The 18,071-nt window shown below is 43.4% G+C and overlaps 1 protein-coding gene across 1 annotated transcript; it reads right to left on the reverse strand.

The window, feature by feature from the left end:
* Nucleotides 1–3,440: 3,440 nt before the first annotated feature.
* Nucleotides 3,441–17,690, reverse strand: parvaa (parvin, alpha a). The gene is made up of 13 exons (XM_084017377.1): nt 17,404–17,690; nt 14,474–14,563; nt 14,317–14,387; nt 13,628–13,730; nt 13,400–13,540; nt 11,662–11,777; nt 11,509–11,567; nt 9,750–9,769; nt 9,604–9,665; nt 8,758–8,826; nt 8,585–8,686; nt 5,192–5,264; nt 3,441–4,732 (listed from the first exon to the last, which is right to left on the reverse strand). Exons 1-13 carry the CDS (start codon nt 17,537–17,539, stop codon nt 4,656–4,658), a joined length of 1,119 nt encoding a protein of 372 aa, XP_083873503.1. The 5' UTR covers nt 17,540–17,690; the 3' UTR covers nt 3,441–4,655.
* Nucleotides 17,691–18,071: the final 381 nt, after the last annotated feature.

An 18,071-nucleotide genomic window follows, 5' to 3' on the forward strand; every position in this document is an offset into this window, starting at 1 on the left:
AGACCGGCCTCCTTTTCAGGTTCTGACATTTATTTGACGCTCGGACAGCGAGACGAGAAGGAAGTAGAAGTTACCGGACTGAGAGGTTCGGGGCTCAATAGGAAGCACTGCTCTAATCAGATCTACCTCTTCAGTCAGGATGTGCATGCTAAGTGATTAAAGAGTGGACCGTCCTGGTGGTCTACGAAGGAACTTCAGAATGTGGTCCAGGGAAGAACTACAGATAATACACATACATACACACTCTTGTACGTTATCTACGCCACATCTATCCAATACATTACTAAATACTTCTAAATAGATGGACGTTTGGTTCCTGTTTGGATTAAATTGTGGTTTTTAACTTGATTATTACGGACGGACGATCCGGTTCTAGCATCTCTTCCATACGACTAACGAGACGGCATTCAGGGAACAAACATCCTTGGCATCAGATACTCGAGTTGATCCAGCAGAACAAATTTAAAAGGCTCAACATTTTTGGAAATATGCTCCTTCGCTTTTCTTCCAGGAAATCAGATACAAAGTATTCAGTCGACTGAATCAAAGTATATCCAGCGCCCCCGGTGTTGTGTATCCCGGCTACTATCAGCTGTTTGATATCCCACTTAGACTTCATGTGTTTGCACATGTGAGATTACATTTTACCGGGGTTTCTGGTAGCTGGGTTCATCCCCGATCCCGGCTTTGAGAAACCTGAACATGCAGGGCTGAAGTGGATCGAAGCCTGGGCACGGTGGACTGTAAACACCCCTCCGGACTTTTATCTAACAACCATGGATGCCAATGTTTGCCTCACGGAAATATCTCAATAACTAGGCATACTAGATGGGTTACCTTGACATTTCATGGTCCCCAGAGAACGATCCTACTGACTTTTCCTCTTGTAACACCATGAAGATCGATATACTGAGATGAAGGTGAAGGGCTGACACCGATGATTTGGAGGATGAATGTAATTTAATGTTCCAACAAGCCAAATCCAGAATGAAGCGTAATGAACACTAGAAGACTGCGTTGGGTTTGGGATCCTGCGGGTCCCAACATTACAGGACAAAAGCGAGGCAAGACATTTGAAGAAAGTCCCAAACCGGATGTTATTCGTTGTGATAAATGGATCTACGACGTACCTGCTCCGTCGCTCCAGTCCAGCTAATCCCTCCGCCGCCGATAAAGCAGCTTCTATCTGCACATTTCAAACAAGATACCATTGGGAAATCAACGGAGACTTTGGACGGCCGATTGTGCCGGCAGGTATGTGTGATCAGGATATGTGCGGGAGCAGGAGCAAACACACACACTGCGGGATCGGAAATCCAGAGGGCGGTATCGTGATACAAGCAGCGATAAACGACATTTAGAACACAAATATGACAGCAAACTAATTTGTCACTTCTCACTGAGTTCTTCACAACAGAAGACGATCGTATAAAAGGAAGAACTGTACAAGTCACATGATGATAGCTCCTCCCATCACTCCTTCTCTTCTCAGGAAAGTGATATTGTCATATTCTTCTTCTGAGAAAACGATGGCGATCAGAACCTAAACATCCAACATCGATACACTTAGGAGCGAAGCAACCCTGCTCTCCTGTAACATTACCGGAGTGGAGCAGCAGCCATTATGGGGCTGTACGGCCGAGCCTTCTATCTAATGCCACATAATATAATCATGTCATAGTTCATTGATCCTCACGGAGGATGCCCCTGGTTCAGAAAGAGGTCAGAGGTCAAATCTCTAGGGGAGGAGCACCTGAGGACAGTTAGCATCGGTGCCTTCTATTTTGGCATTTCTACATCACAATTTCTCAACGTAATATTAAACAAACAGAAAGAAAGAAAGAAAGTTTGGGATCAAATAATTTCAGGGACCCCTGCAGTGACTCTGTGGCCCTTCTAGGGGTCCTGGACCCCCTGCAGTAACTCTGCGGCCCCTCTAGGGGTCCCGGACGGCCTGCAGTAACTCTGCGGCCCCTCTAGGGGTCCCGGACCCCCTGTTGAAGACCTGTAAACCCACATTCCTAGCGCTCCGTCTCCACATGACTGCGGTGTCTTCAATCAGAGGAATGCAGCTCGGCGTCCCCATGTGACCGGCGAACAGCGACATCGTGAAACAATAATGCAATAACAATAACGTAACGAGGTAATAAGTCCGGCAGCTGGATCGTTCCCCCGGGCCGATGGAGTGGACAGGAAATGATCGTAACATGGTTTCGGATCCCTCGGGATCTGTTTCTGAATGACATGAGAGCATCTGAGAGGCCGATCATCGCCGGATACCGTTACCAAACGTTAGGACCAGAACATCGGGAAGCTGCAACAGAGAAAACATCGGCAGACAACGGAAAGAGACAAATAATAGTTTGATCTGGTTTGGAATGTGCCATGAATTACATACATGATGTTTTTCAATTTAAAAGATCATTTTACACGTCAACAAAGTCACATTTTCTTGTCTAACTGTGAAAAAACGTAATAATAAAGCACTTCACGTTAAACTAAATGATACTTTGACAAACCTACGACAAAGACTAAGCCCCTCCCCTTCCTGTAACATTACTCACACTAACAACAGGTCTCCGTCTTTCTCTTCCCGCTGATAAAAAGATATAAAAACATAGAAAAACACATCAGCTAAGATTACGTTACATAAGTGATGCAACGTACCTAGCTAGCTAGCAGGATAAGCTAACGGCTGTGTTGGTGACGTAGCTAACGTAATGGTTTCACGTTAAACTAAATGATACTTCGACAAACCCACGACTTTGTTTCTTTTCTTGCTTCTTTAATAGAACGTTAAAAAGAGGCTAAGTCCCGCCCCTTCCTGCGTTCCTTATTTCAGAAAAATATGTACAGTAGTCAATGGAACTCTTTTATTTTCTTATCCCGTTTGAATTGTATCATGTTTTTTTTTGTTTTTTTAATTTAAAAACTTGTGGCGGAGACAGGAAAGGTCGCGACCTCGCCTCGTTATTTAACGCTCCGCTGATGAAAAGCTGAAACAAGTTCTCACCTAGAAGTCTGTTCCATCGCTTTACAGTGAATGGACTTCATACATACACACACACACACACACACACACACACACACACACACACACACACACACACACACACACACACACACACACACACACACACACACACACACACACACACACACACACACACACACACACACACACACACACACACACGCACACACACACACACACACACACACACACACACACACACTTATCTATCTATTTCTGGCCATGTTGGGGTCAACTCCAATTCAGAAAGCTTTTCATGGTAAAAAAAAAGATTGTCATTCTCTGCAGGGAATATTGGAACCAATTTGACCCGATATTTATTTATATATATATATTTTGTGAGCAGGTATTCCCCTTTACTTCTTTAGAGAGGCACGAAAAAAAGAAAAAAATGCAGCTGCATTCAGGGACTGAACGATTTATTGAATATAATGCATTCAAACACATGACAGAGAACGTGTTGGCAGCTTGAACAGCTTCAAAGTAGAACATAAACATACATTTCATATATTCAGTCTTCAAAAACGTGGCGTATAAAACGTATTAAAGGTGAAAATCAAGCAGTGATTCTGTGTCTTTACATGTGAATACAACAGAGCTCTTTGGTCACATATTTCAAATATTCCTCCGCACATTGGAAAGGACGTGTGGAACGTTAAGATGAGTGTGGAGGACGAGCGTAACCGACGGTTACGGTAACCGACGGTTACGCTCACACGTCTGAATGAAAAGGCACTTACGAATGAGGCAGAGCGGAGAGAGGAATGAAACAGCTGGAAAAATGTACAATAAATACAGTTACACCTTTTCTTTTTGGAATTAAACGAATTAAACAAGTTGTTCATCTAAAATCTCCCTCTCTAAAATAATAATAATAATCATGACTTTAACAATCTCATCTAGTTGATAGTTGTCAGTAGGAATCTACAATTTACAATAAAACAAATTAAAAGTTTTGTGGCACAAATGTACGGAAGCCCTGGGAGGCAAATTATTACATTTTATTTCATTTTTTAAAGCGGAGCCAAACAGTTTTCTCCTGTTTATGACTTAAGAACATCGAATTATCTTTATAAAGTATTTTTTTTTATGTATCGCAAGTTTTGTACGTGAATTAAAAACTCACCTGGAAAACATGAACGGCCTTATATGGAAATGTAGCTGGGATCGGCTCCGCCCCCCGCGACCCCGAGTACGGGATAAGACGATGGATGGATCGTAACGCAACGTGTAGTTGTTGTACACTTCAGCCCCCTTGTGGCTGAAACGAGTATCGCAACCAGAAAAACGTCAACAAAAACGATCCCGACAAACCAAATAAAACTAAAATGAAGGAACTTAAACACAAAAGAGAAAAACATTTAGATCAAATGAATCACCAGATTTTCTTTTTTCCCCGTCGGGGCTTCCGTACAAATATCTAAAAATAAAACACTGATTAGTTTGTGGTAAAATAATCCAGCCGGGACAAAAACGTGATGCGTGCATTCAGATAAAAACTCGTACAACAAGTAGAAGGAAAGACATGGTCCAGGGTCTAAGAACATGGTCCAGGGTCTAAGAACATGGTCCAGGGTCTAAGAACATGGTCCAGGGTCTAAAGGGATCCCACAACCGGTGCTCAGTCCACGTTCCTGTACCGGGTGAAGAGGTTGTAGAGGACGCGCAAGGTCGACTTAAGGTCACAGTTCACGATATCTGGAAGAAGGAAACACAGGAGAGTGAATGTAGAGACCTTCGTTGTGATTGGTTGGTACTCCATGATGTAAGCGAGTTTTCAAGGTCAGAAAAAAACATTTGAAATGAAAATGCTCCTTTTTATGGCGTATACTTTAATAGGTGCACAATATGACAGGATGTGTTTTATTTAAGGACGTCCGAAACAAAAGTAGCAATAAGATCGGGGAGGATGAAACGTAAATTTCAGCTCTCGTCCAATAAGATGCGCCGAAAAGAGTGCAGCCCAGGAGACCAAACAGGAAATCCTCTAGAGACCAGAACATTTCTGAGAGCAGGCCGGTTCGGCCTCCAGGGTCTTCCCAGGACCCGGCCGACGTAGACCACGAAGGCCACAACTAGTGTGACAGATATTTCATCAACAGGTAACAGGTAACATGATCTGGACACCCCCCTAGAATAATGAAATGTGGGTCCTACCCTCGGGTCGGGGCTTTGGTCTCTCCAGACCTCCGTCCTGCATCAGTTCGAAGGAGAAGGACACATTGTGGACCTGCAGAGAGAGAGAGACCGTTAGAGAGCCACGAGTCCACGAGTCCGCTACCTGCAGACACACAACCTTTAACTTCTCCCACACGGTCCACACACAGCCCCCGGCTGATAAGAGCACCAGAGACACCGGTTGCTAAAATCCCACAATACAACAGTCGGGTTAGGATTCAATCGTGCCGCCGCAGCTTCCTGTGCTGGCAAACACGCCGCCGCCGCGTCCTGTAAGACCATAAGCCTCCAGCAGCTGCACAAACACGCCGCTGCGTTATCCACCGACACAAGCCTCCAAACCCCAAGAAGGTGAAGCCGGCGCCGGTCACATGGCACGCCGCCGGGACGCGTAGAAACACTCCAACGGAGCGTTTGGGACTTTATTATTCAATGTAGCAATATCGAGAAACCAGAGTTTCAATCAGCACCATCTTGGTTTCTTTGCAACCAGTGAAAGGAAGTGACCATATTTGGACTGTGGAGGAGCGACGGGTGGATCTGATGAAGCAGCACCCTTACTGGATCTGGATCCATGTAGATTCTGGTGTGAAGCTGCTAACAAAGTTAGCTTCTATAATTCAAGGTTCAACTTTACAGCTAAGTGCTAAAGTCGTCTTAGTAGCTAACTAGCATTGGTAGCATGGTAGTGACCTGTCAATCAGCAGGTAAGCCCCGCCCCCTAAAGCATCCCCTGCTTTCTGGTCTGGTGGACTCTAAATGGACCATAATGTACTAAATAAACATCATGCTGGATTGAAGAAGACTTGAAACTAGAGATTGAGCGAGGATTTTTAAATCATGCTTTGTTCGACAAGCAAATTTATTTATTTATTAACCTTATTACTACAGGTAAAATCTCATTGAGACCCAGGGTCTGATTTACAAGAGAGACCTGTTCCAGGTAGGCAGCAGCAAAACACAAAGTTACAGACAACTGAACATACAGGAGACACAACACAGAATACAAACATTAAAATAAAATGCAAACTACAAAGTGCAAAGAAGAATAGGACTGGTTAAATACATGTGCAGACCCACACAGACTGTCTCATCAGCTTTCCTACCAGCAATTTGAATCCCCCTAAAGGAATAAAGCTGGACAGCTTCAGCCTCTGCTGGAGAATGTTCCAGGTTGCAGGTGCAGCATAAGAGAACGCCTTCTTGCCAAGTTCAGTACGGACTGACGGGATGGCAAACCAGATGAATTCCAGGGGCCGGAGGCTGCGATCGGACTGTTTCCGTGTCAAGTATGTGGACAAGTAGGAGGGGAGCAGTCCGATGATGGATTTATAGATAAACAGATAGCAGTGAGTGGTTCTGCGCATGGAAAGTGAAGACCAGTTTGTGAGAGAGTACAATGTACAGTGATGTGTGAGGGGTTTACAACCAGTTATGAATCTCAAGGCCCCGTGATATGCGGCATCTAGCAGTTGCAAGGAGTGAGCAGGGGCATTCATATATACAACATCACCATAATCCAGGAGTGGCAAGAAAGTGAAAATAACAAGCAAATCATTTTTTTTAACCCTCAACGCCAAATTCACGTGTTTTCTGTGCGTTACATAGTTGTGTACGTGAACATGTGATGTGAACACGACTGAAGAAAAAAAGAGGACGATGACTAATCACACAGATAATAAAGAGTTGAAAAGTGTTTTTCTATTCTCTGGACGTTACTGTGTGATGGACTAAAAGCCTTCATTGTGTGAGACGCCATCGAACGCGTTTAAAGAGAAAGACGGAGATCTGCTGAGCCGAGGCTGGAGTGCTTTCTTGATGCCTCGTGCTACTTTTCACAGCCCACCCGGTGTATCACACACACACACACACACACACACACACACACACACACACACACACACACACACACACACACACACACACACACACAGTAATAGAGCTGAGCCCCTAAGCCACTCCAGTGTTTCCCTGTGCAAAAGGAGATTACAGATGCTGTGGGGCTGCTGCCTGTTCTTCCGGGCCAGTAATGTCTGTGTGTGTGTGTGTGTGTGTGTGTATGTGTGTGTGTGTGTGTGTGTGTGTGTGTGTACATTGTAGCACTGATGCCCATTCTGCATCGCGGCTTGGCAGGGGCCTCTGGCCAAGACCCAAACAAAAGGCTACTGTGGTCGTCTCCGCAGACCGCCTGTTCAGAATACCGTAGTACTACGGAGGCCAGGAGGGGGGGTCTGGGTCTGGGGGGGAGCCGGACCACGTTTATCAAGAGGACGGGCTCCTCAGAAAGCAGGGATTGATGTAAGAGCGCTGCAGGATCAAAGACGGGTCAGGCCACCATGATATATATAGAAAAATCAATGTTCAAAATGGCTGTCATGAAAAACTGGAGCCTTTTTCAAAGTAATACAGGAATTATCACGTAAGAAAGAACAGATTCATATGACGGCGTATTAGAGGGCAATATCACAACAAAATGGGGAAATAAAACTATACTTTCTGATATTTTTACGACAAAAAAAACTTGAGAAAACAAAACTCGACAAAAGAAAAGACGTCCTGATTTGGAGGCTGAGACGCGTCTTTGGGTTTTATTACGAGTGTTTCTAAGGATTCTCCTAATCTACAGAGCTGCTGTCGGTTTGTCATTGAAGAAGAAGACGACGAAGACGAAGAAGGAATTTGTCGCTAGCATGATTAGCGGTTTACGATTGTCCTTCCCAACAAAAGTATAAAAAGTCACGATTATTAACCCGATAATCTTCAAAATGTGTTTAACACTCTTAAAAAGGCACTCATTCCTGATTGTTATGATTATCTCTGCCAGGAGATAATGAGATTGGTTGTGTGTGTGAGTGAGTGAGTGAGTACGTCCGTCTGTCCGCCGCTTATCTCGCGTTCTGCCGCAGCAAACTGCAGAATATTTCACTCCCAGCCGAATCCTCGCTCACGATGTGAAAATGTGATGTCACGATTATGCTGCCAAAATGATTGGGATCACGATATTTACCCAATAATCTTCTAAATGTTCTTAAAACTATTTTACTCTCTCTGAAAACAAACTGGAATCACTTTATATTTGGTGAAGAAACAAATAGATTTAATTCATCATTGATAAGTCAAATTCCCTGAAATAAGATCATCATAAATCACTTTATATATCCCTAATTCTTAAAAATCAAGTTATACATTTTTCTACACATCTTCATGTCAATTATAATAATATTTAGGATTATCCCGATGAGTTTTTCTGATTGCGATCCATGATAAAAATGCGATATCCTATATAAACGGCTCCTTGACGAGCTTTGCGTTCACACCCATGTTGATGGAAAGTGATCAGGAAGTATTTTTATTCTGATGTAGTATTTGTACCTTCTGGTCGAAGTTCTCGGGGGTGAGGTAGAAGTTGTAGAGCGGTACGAAGTATCCCTCCAGCAGCCCCATCAGCAGCACCAGGTACACGCCGTCTGCAAACTGGACCAGCAGTCCGTCAGCACGCTGTATAATACACGCTACGCTGAGTGGGATTCGAACCTGTGACGTACCTGCGTGTCGAGTTCGGACACCTCCAGGTTCAGCTTGTTCAGGTGTTTGTTCACAAACGTGATCAGAGTCTGAGGAAACACCAGGAAGACGACAACCGGTCAACGGAGGAGACGCTTCGAACAACGGCAGCATCGAAACTCATTCATTTATTCATTAGAATTCATTCATTACTTACTTAATTAATTAAGAAAAACATATTTTAATGATATTCTGGTCATTTGTGGAGCGAGGCGGTTTAAGTTAAATGTACACATTTTAGTCAAATATTACCGAAAGGTTTTTTTAAATTATTATGCCAACGATAATGGCATAATAATTGATATCTGGCAAATATCAGAAATCAATCAAACAGCTTCTTAATATATTTTACAATTTTTGTTATTAATAATTAATATTTCTTCCGTTATAAACATTCTGTTATTTCTGTCTTAATATTAACAGTAAAATATTTTCTTTTCAGTATTTTTGTCAAATTTTTATGTATATTTATATATATATGTATATATATATAAATATCATATATAAGTCATACATATATACAAGTCACCATAACTACAACTCTACGAAATAGGAAAAAACTTGTGAAATAACCCTGTAAAGAAAAATACAGTGTGAGAAATATTACATTTTGATAAATGACAACTAAAACTAAAACCAGCTCCAAACAAAATTCCCTGATATTCTAGATAATCCCTGATATTCCAGATAATCCCTGATATTCCAGATAATCCCTGATATTCTAGATAATCCTGCATTGAAGAGAAGGCGTAGACAGGCGGTGATTAATAACACTTTTTTTTTTGCCTCATGTTGTGGCTCCGCCCCCTTCCACAGGTTCCCCTCACCTTTTTGACGACGTTGAGTTTGTCGGGTGCGTGGTCGAACAGCGTGTCGAAGGCGTCGCGCTCTGCAGAGAGTAAACATGGATTATTGTACTCTAAAAGAGAACGTGAATATTACTGGAAACACTGTTTGCTAGTGGAGGACGTACCGTGTCGGCCGGAGAACGCCCTGAAAGAACGAGGACAGGAAGTACGTCAAACACAATCAGAGAGCTGCTCATTAAGCACGTGAATATTCATGAGCACGTGGAATCACAGAGGAATGTACGACAACACAATAATGCAGCGAGGGGTTTCATAATTAACAATAACCACAGGTACACCTCGGGTATTCAGACGACCCGGGACGCAACACACAACAGCACAACAATGTGATAATCTCCCACAGCCGGACAATACACGGCCGCCGTCACCACGGCGACAGAAGACGCCGCTGGTTCGATTCTCTCCTCGTTATTAAAGCAACACTTCGGAGGATGTTGTTGTTGTTGGAAAGGGTCAGGTGGGTTTGGAGGGGAGTCGAGGGTCCCCGGGGACCAGATATCAGGGTGGGCAGGCCAGCAAGATGGCACACACACACACACACACACACACACACACACACACACACACACACGGTGTAATCTGTGATGGCAAAGACAGGCAGGTCTGGGCATCGGTCCTGCTGGTGTGGTAATAACCGTATTTCCACTGTGACCAGTGTGTGTGTGTGTGTGTGTGTGTGTGTGTTATTAAGAGTGTGTCCATCCACCATGACAAAATGTGTGTGCGTGTGTGTGTTGGCCTGCCGTTATCTCCCTCGTTGCTGCCGTCAGGCTGCAGGACAGCCTCACAGGGAGACAATAAGTGTGTGTGTGTGTGTGTGTTTTAAATGGTCTAATTCTTCAGCTGAGGGTGCCATCACATATCTTGTTGAAACACAATGGTTGTCTCAGTATTTGGTGTTAAAACGCAGCTCCGTCTGCAGCAACGAGGATGTTAAAGGTGTTTTAAAAGGCGTTACTAGCTCCACGTTAGCCCGATTTTGAAGGCGAAGCAGTTCAGCATTTTGGCTGTCACCATCTTGGCTTTTACAGTAGTGACCAGCAGCCTAAATGGATCTGGATCCATGTGGATTCTGGTGTGAAGCTGCTAACAAAGTTAGCTTCTATAATTCAAGTGTTAAAGTCATCTTAGTAGCTAACTAGCATTGGTAGCACACTGTCAATCAGCAGGTAAGCCCCGCCCCCTAAAGCATCCCCTGCTTTCTGGTCTGGTGGACTCTAAATGGACCATAATGTACTAAATGAACATCATGCTGGATTGAAGAAGACTTGAAACTAGAGATAGAGACCATAAACTCATGTGTACAATGTTTACTGAGATAATACATCAAGAGAGAAGTAGGACCATTTTCTCATAGACTTCTATACAACCAGAGAAGAGTCGCCCCCTGGTGGCCAGCAGAGAGAAGTAGGACCATTTTCTCATAGACTTCTATACAACCAGAGAGGAGTCGCCCCCTGGTGGCCAGCAGAGAGAAGTAGGACCATTTTCTCATAGACTTCTATACAACCAGAGAGGAGTCGCCCCCTGGTGGCCAGCAGAGAGAAGTAGGACCATTTTCTCATAGACTTCTATACAACCAGAGAGGAGTCGCCCCCTGGTGGCCAGCAGAGAGAAGTAGGACCATTTTCTCATAGACTTCTATACAACCAGAGAGGAGTCGCCCCCTGGTGGCCAGCAGAGAGAAGTAGGACCATTTTCTCATAGACTTCTATACAACCAGTCACCTGGTGGCCAGCAGAGAGAATGCATGTTTAAGGGCACTTAAGCACTGGATTCACTTCTCAGACCCGGATGTTGGCTTTGTATTGTTGGTACTAAAGTTAGTTAACTATCGTGCGAGGAGTCTGAGTTCGTACTCACTCCGTGTTGCCGGTGATTTCCTCCTGAATCTGTCTGGACTGAAGGATTCCTTCTCGTTTCTGAAACACAAACAGAAGAGTTTGTAAAAGTGTTTGTTTTACTGAATCTGAATAATGAACACAAGCAGGCCTTCAGGATCCGGGTCACACCCACCTGGACGACCACGACTTGAATAGAAACGTGGTCCGGCAATCTGATCGGCGCCCGGAAGTGTTGCGACAGCGCCACCAGCAGGTGCAGGATGGCAACTATGCTCTTAGCGTGAACCGCTAATGTGAGGAAAAGAAGAGCAAAAGAAATTCAGGCAACAAATTATTTAAAAGGAGTTGATGTGGTTTACAGGAATCAGCATTTTTACAATCAATATTATTTTTCAAGAAGTTTCTTCTGGTCTGACTAATATCTGTTATCGGAAAAATCGGAAATATCATCAAGACTGACTAATAAAAGCTGGCAAGCTGATTTTAAAAATGCTAATTATTTATATGAATTAATATTAATATTATTAGTCCTTATGATGTTATTGATCATTATTTTTCACTAAAACAATGCGTCTTATCTGTAACATATTAAAATTATTGTTTCTTAACCAGATGGGTATGGTTAAGATTGTTTCGGTGCCATTTTAAGAACTAAGAAGCACATTTTGATGAATATGGCGATAATCGCGACATGATATTTTCACATCGTCCCGTGCAAATAGTGAGCGAGAATTCAACGGCAGAATAAAACAGGCGATAGAAGGTGTTTTAAGTCGCAATGGCAACGAGAGGTCCTGGAATGTGAAACCACGCAGTTTGCTGCGACAGAATCCGATATTAGACTTGGACGGACAGACAGAGTCACTCACTCACAACCTCATTATCTCCTGGAAAAAGTAAATTATAAAAATGAAGAAGTCACCACTCAGTGAGTTTTTGATAATCGTTATCTGAAGTATTTCTTTGCCGGAGGCGTCTTTGTGAAACGCTGCAATAAAAGACCAGATATTTTCTATTATTTTGTCGTTCTTCCTGGAATTTGTAATTAAACGTTTTTCTGTTGCAAGGTCACATACCGTTGGAGGTATAAACACAAACAAGATGCCAAATGTTGTCTTGAAGTGATATTAAAGAAAGAAAAGAGTCACAGAAATATGAGATTCTATAGAGAAGAGTGTGTTCGGCGTCTGCAGCCGAGCGGACAAATAGGATTCACCTCTGGATGCACATCAGGATCAATTAAGTGTCCGAAGCTTTGATTGAGCCGACGGCTAAAAGCCTTCATGAAACCGTGAATCAGGCCGTCGCTGCGTCGGAGCAGCCCAACGCCAAACATCAGGAGGCTTTCTATCTTCAACTCAAGAGCATTGATTAAAAGGAGCCTCAAAATAAAAGCATGAAAATAATAATAATAAATAAATCCCATGGCGTGCTAGCCGCGACGCTCTTTAGCATCTCTGAAAACGGACCCTCAAGGACGAACTCGTTCCAGAGCACCATTTAAGACGTTATTCGTTTTTGAATAAGATTCATTGGACGTGGACTTTCAAAATAAATCTATTCTCTTCCTCAAAGCTTTTCTGTTCCTTTTTCACAGGAAGCTCTTCAGCGGCGTTTTCACCTCAGATGAAAGGAGCGCCGCCAAGTCCACGGATACTTACTGTCTATTTATTAGCAAAGGATTAAAAAAATGTAAATTAATGAACATTATTATATTATTAAATTATAGTATAGTATAGTAATTATCGGTACAAAAAGTCTGTAAATCTGTGAGATTTACATTATCCTCTTCAAAGATATATCTTTTCTACATTTTTTATATACGTTTTATATACGATAATCCCGATAACGAAGTTCTCCACCAACGAGAGACTCGGCAGAAAAGTGTATGCGGAGTAAAAACAACGTACAGTCGACGTTCCAGCGGATGTTCCTGGTGGAGAGTTTCAGCGAGTCGTTGATTCGCTCTAAAACCGTCTGCAGCTTCTGCTTCTGGGCGATCTCCGACTGGGTCACCTCGGCCACGTTCAGCTTCTCGCCTTCCAGCTTTTCTGGAGACGACACAAACGTTCACCACCTTCCATACCTAGCTTTAATACGTTTAGATTCCCGTTTATCTGTCGGGGTCGACTCCTCACCGAACAGTTTCTGCAGCACCTGACCGTCATACAGGTCCTCAGCCAGATCCTTCACGATGATCCGCTCGCCCACCAGGACGTCGTTGATCCAGTCGATCAGCACCTACGTGGTCAACAGCAAATACTCGATTAGATACGATATGTGTAGTCGGTATCGTCCAGCTGGTACGTTTAGGGTCGTTTCCTGGTTTTATGTCCTGATGTTCTATTTTTATCCAACAAATTATTTCACACATTTTGATGTTGAATTTGAGTTCAGCTGGGTCGCGGTTCTCCACGCCGCCACCGCCGCCTGCTCCACGCCGCCGCGGTGGCGGCGCCCACACCTTTATCCTTTTCACACGAAGCTGTTTTGACGGTAAACTCTCACTTAAAACGGAGTCTCTCGAAAACTATCAGCTTTTTAAGGCAACGAAAGACGAAAACTGAGTCTCCATCTTTGTGAGCTCAGCTGTTCCACCACAGAGACACTGACCCCTGGTGGCGTCTGCTGGTAACTACAACACATCAACATGGCGTCAAAACAATGTCATCTGGCTTTCTGACGGGATCGAAAATCATAACACCGGATTTCTAAATACTGCCCGAGCCTACTTCACGTAAGCTCTTTATTATTTACGTACTTTGTTGCTGAACAATGATGGTGCTTCCACGATAAACGGAAGATGAAGTGATTTAAAGAAACTTGCCTTCATGAGTTCCTGCAGTTTGCGGTCGTTCTTGGAGTTCGGGTCCACCATGGTGCGAACCTCATTCTCCTCTGTGGAGGAGCAGAAACCGGATCATTAAAGGGTTTATTCCAGAGCTTCTACAAATAAAGGTCTCTTAAAGATGATTGGTTGTTACCCAGCATGGTGTCCTCGGGGTCCAGCTCATAGTGGGAGGGGCTTAGAGGAAGGTTGATGGCGTTTATCCCTTCTTCCTGGAGCTCCGACACTACGAGGGGAAAGAGACAAACGTCATCATTCAGATCAATGATGTCGAATGTTTCACACACTTTAAAGTCAATAACCGAAACCCTGTACTTTATTTTGAAAGGGTGAAGGTTCGTAGTCAAAGTGGAAATAAAGTGTTTATCCTGCAGTCGGACACACACACACACACACACAGACACACACACACACACACACACACACACACACACACAGACACACACACAGACACACACACACACACACACAGACACACACACACACAGACACACACAGACACACACACAGACACACACACAGACACAAACACACACAGACACACACAGACACACACAGACACACACACAGACACACACACAGACACAAACACACACAGACACAGACACAAACACACACAGACACACACACAAACACACACAGAGACACACAGACACAGGTGTTTGCTTCCTGCTTCTCAGTGGGCTCTACAGAATCCCAGCATGCCGTTCTTCTCAGCGCGTCAGATACCTGAGGATCACTGCTGCTGTGTGTGTGTGTGTGTGTGTGTGTGTGTGTGTGTGTGTCTGTGTGTGTGTGTGTGTGTGTGCTGAAAGCATGGAGTGAACATCCTGTGCATTTCTCTGAGTTTGCTGGAACAACATCCTCTCAATCAACACCATCACCAAGTGCTACGTCTGCATGAACACACACACACACACACACACACACACACACACACACACACACACACACACACACACACACACACACACACACACAGCCACACACACACACACACACTTTCTACAGAGTGACACGTGCCTCACTCTTTTCTGTGTCAACAGGATGTTGCATGAAATATAAAAATAGTTTGATTATAGAAAAATAATGAAAATGTCACGATCAACCCGAGAAAATAACTGTGATATTCTCCCGATAAACATAAAAATATGCTTTGTGAAAAACAATCAAATATAATTAAATAAGATGTTCATAGATAATTTCTTAAATATATTATTGAATCTTGTGTTGCATCTTAATATAACGATGATCCGACTAAGCTTTAAAAAATACGCTTAAAACTCTTTAAAAAGGCTTTCATCATTTTCTGTGTTTTAAAAAAAAAAACAATATTAAATACTTTATTAATAAATTAAGAATAAAACTTTTTAAAATGGTAACATTGTGAGGCTGTTTTTGTAAATACAATTATTATTATTACATGAAACTTTAATTATATTTTTCATTTTTAACGAGCTAGAAGGCTTTTTCAAGTCCATTCCCGACGATATTCACGATTATCGGTATTTTTTAATCGTGTCATCATGTTGTTGCGAAATGCAAATAAAAAAAAAGAACATCAAGTGAGTAAAGGTCAAAGAATGGATCAGTTTACTAGAACTATCGTTACCATGGTGACGGGGGGGTTACAGATGGAGGTCTGCCAATTAGCACGCTCCGATATTACTGTGATTATCACCTGCTCTATTTAAGGACGAGTATGTGGGAACCCCTGGTGCATTGTGGGTAGATTCACATGCAGCACGGCGGCGAAATGAGCAACACGCCACATCTGTCCGTCCTCGTCACCTCCCCGCTTTCACGCATTGTCTCCTGGATCCCCTCCCCTCCCCGATATAACACCTGATCCTGGTCCTGATCCCGGTCCTGATGCTGAAGGACCTCTCCATCACATCGCTTCCTCTTCCTGCTGTCTCCATGCCATAAACGCCGACATTAAAACGGGGCTAGGCTGCGCTCCAGCGTCCGAACGACGCGACCCAATCATCCGATCTTTACTGGCGCCGGCCCTTTAAATGAGGCGGAGAGCCGCCCTACTGGTCGTAAACAGAACCGTTGATTTATCGCAGCTTGTTGGTTTGTGACAAATCTGTGTCCGACACGATTCCTCAAGATTTATTCCCGGTCGTAATAATTGCGATATAATCACGATAATTATCAAAATATGCAACAAAAAAAAAAACAACAAATATTTTTAACGCATCAGGGAGGAGACTTGAAACATAATCAAACATCTTAAATAATATGATCATAAATCATCACTGTATAAATAAAGACGGCCTTTTGAAGTCTTAGATTATGCCGATAATAAAAGTGTCAGTGTTTTGTCAGGTAAAAAATAGTTGCGATTCATATTATCCCGATAATCATCAAAATACACTTAAAACATCCTGGAATCATGTTATTTATAATTTAAATTTTTATTTTTTCTGCGTCGATTAACCCGATGACCCTGCCTTCGCCCAATGACAGCTGGGATCGGCTCCAGCCCCCCCGCGACCCTGAATACAGGATAAGCGGTAGAAAATGGATGGATGGATTAACCCGATGACAAAAATTCACTATAATCGATTATTATGAGGTTTTTTTTATCCCGACATATCGTCCAATCCAATTCTTACGAAGATGATCATAAATCATAAAGATCTCACATAAAGTTACCTCCAGAGGTGCTGGTCTAGATCCGGGTCTGACCTCTGACCCGGCCCTGGAGGTGGGGGGGTCAACCTTTTCCCTCAGTATGTGTGGGAACAGAGCCGTGTTTACTCGGAGCCTCATTCCTCACTTCTTACAGTAGCCGCGGGTTCAATACCTTATATGGGCACGGACGCAGCCCGCGGCTACGAAAACACGCAGACTCACGTTAACAACACGTACAAAGCTGAAAATACACGCAATTCGTGTTAGAACTTGTTTGAAGGAGATTTTGACGTGTTAAAGTTTCGTACATTGCTATTACACTGTCGGTTATGACGTAACTCGATCATTCCGTCACTTGTGAAAACGCGTAACGTGTTTTTTGTTGTTCTGGTCCGTGTTTTTTGTTGTTTTTGTTGTTTTTACCTTCTTTCGCCTTTTTCCGTCGCGCCAAAGTCCCGCCGAGTTTCCCGAGGAACGAGTCGTCTTTCTTCCGGGAGGACGGGGACTTGGGGGTCGGGGACTTCGGGGAGGACGGGGACTTCTGCGGGGACGAGGCCATCGTCGCGGCGGGGGTTTAGTCCGGTAACGGGGGGACCGTCCGAGTTGTCGCAGGAAACGAAAAGTTGTCTGGAGCAGAAAAAAGGAAAATCCGCGTCCACTCCCTAAAGCGGAAACGGAATTCCAGACATTTTCTCCCGAAGTTGGCAGAAGTGAGAGGCCCCGCCCCCCGGAGGGCGGGGGGGGGGTCCGGGTAAAGGTCGTGGTTCTGGTTCGGGTACACATCGGTGACCCCCCATCACCAGAAACCAGCGTCATAAACCCAAAAAGAACACTTTTCCCTTCATAATTAATTAATTATTTTTTGTTACGTTGTTTGAATTGAACCGATTATTGTATTAATTCGAAATAATTAAATAAAGTTTTTTCTTATTGTGACTATTTTGAGGTTCAAATGTGAGGAAATTATTTGAGATTGTTTATTAAAAAAACGTTTTCTCTGATTCAATAAAAAATATTTCTTTCTTAAACGCTCAACAAGACCATGGTGAATTTTCATTATCGCGATACTCGTGAATATTGTCACTAGGGAC

The sequence above is a fragment of the Eutrigla gurnardus genome, assembly GCF_963514095.1.
Source record: "Eutrigla gurnardus genome assembly, chromosome: 9".
Taxonomy (NCBI): domain Eukaryota; kingdom Metazoa; phylum Chordata; class Actinopteri; order Perciformes; family Triglidae; genus Eutrigla; species Eutrigla gurnardus.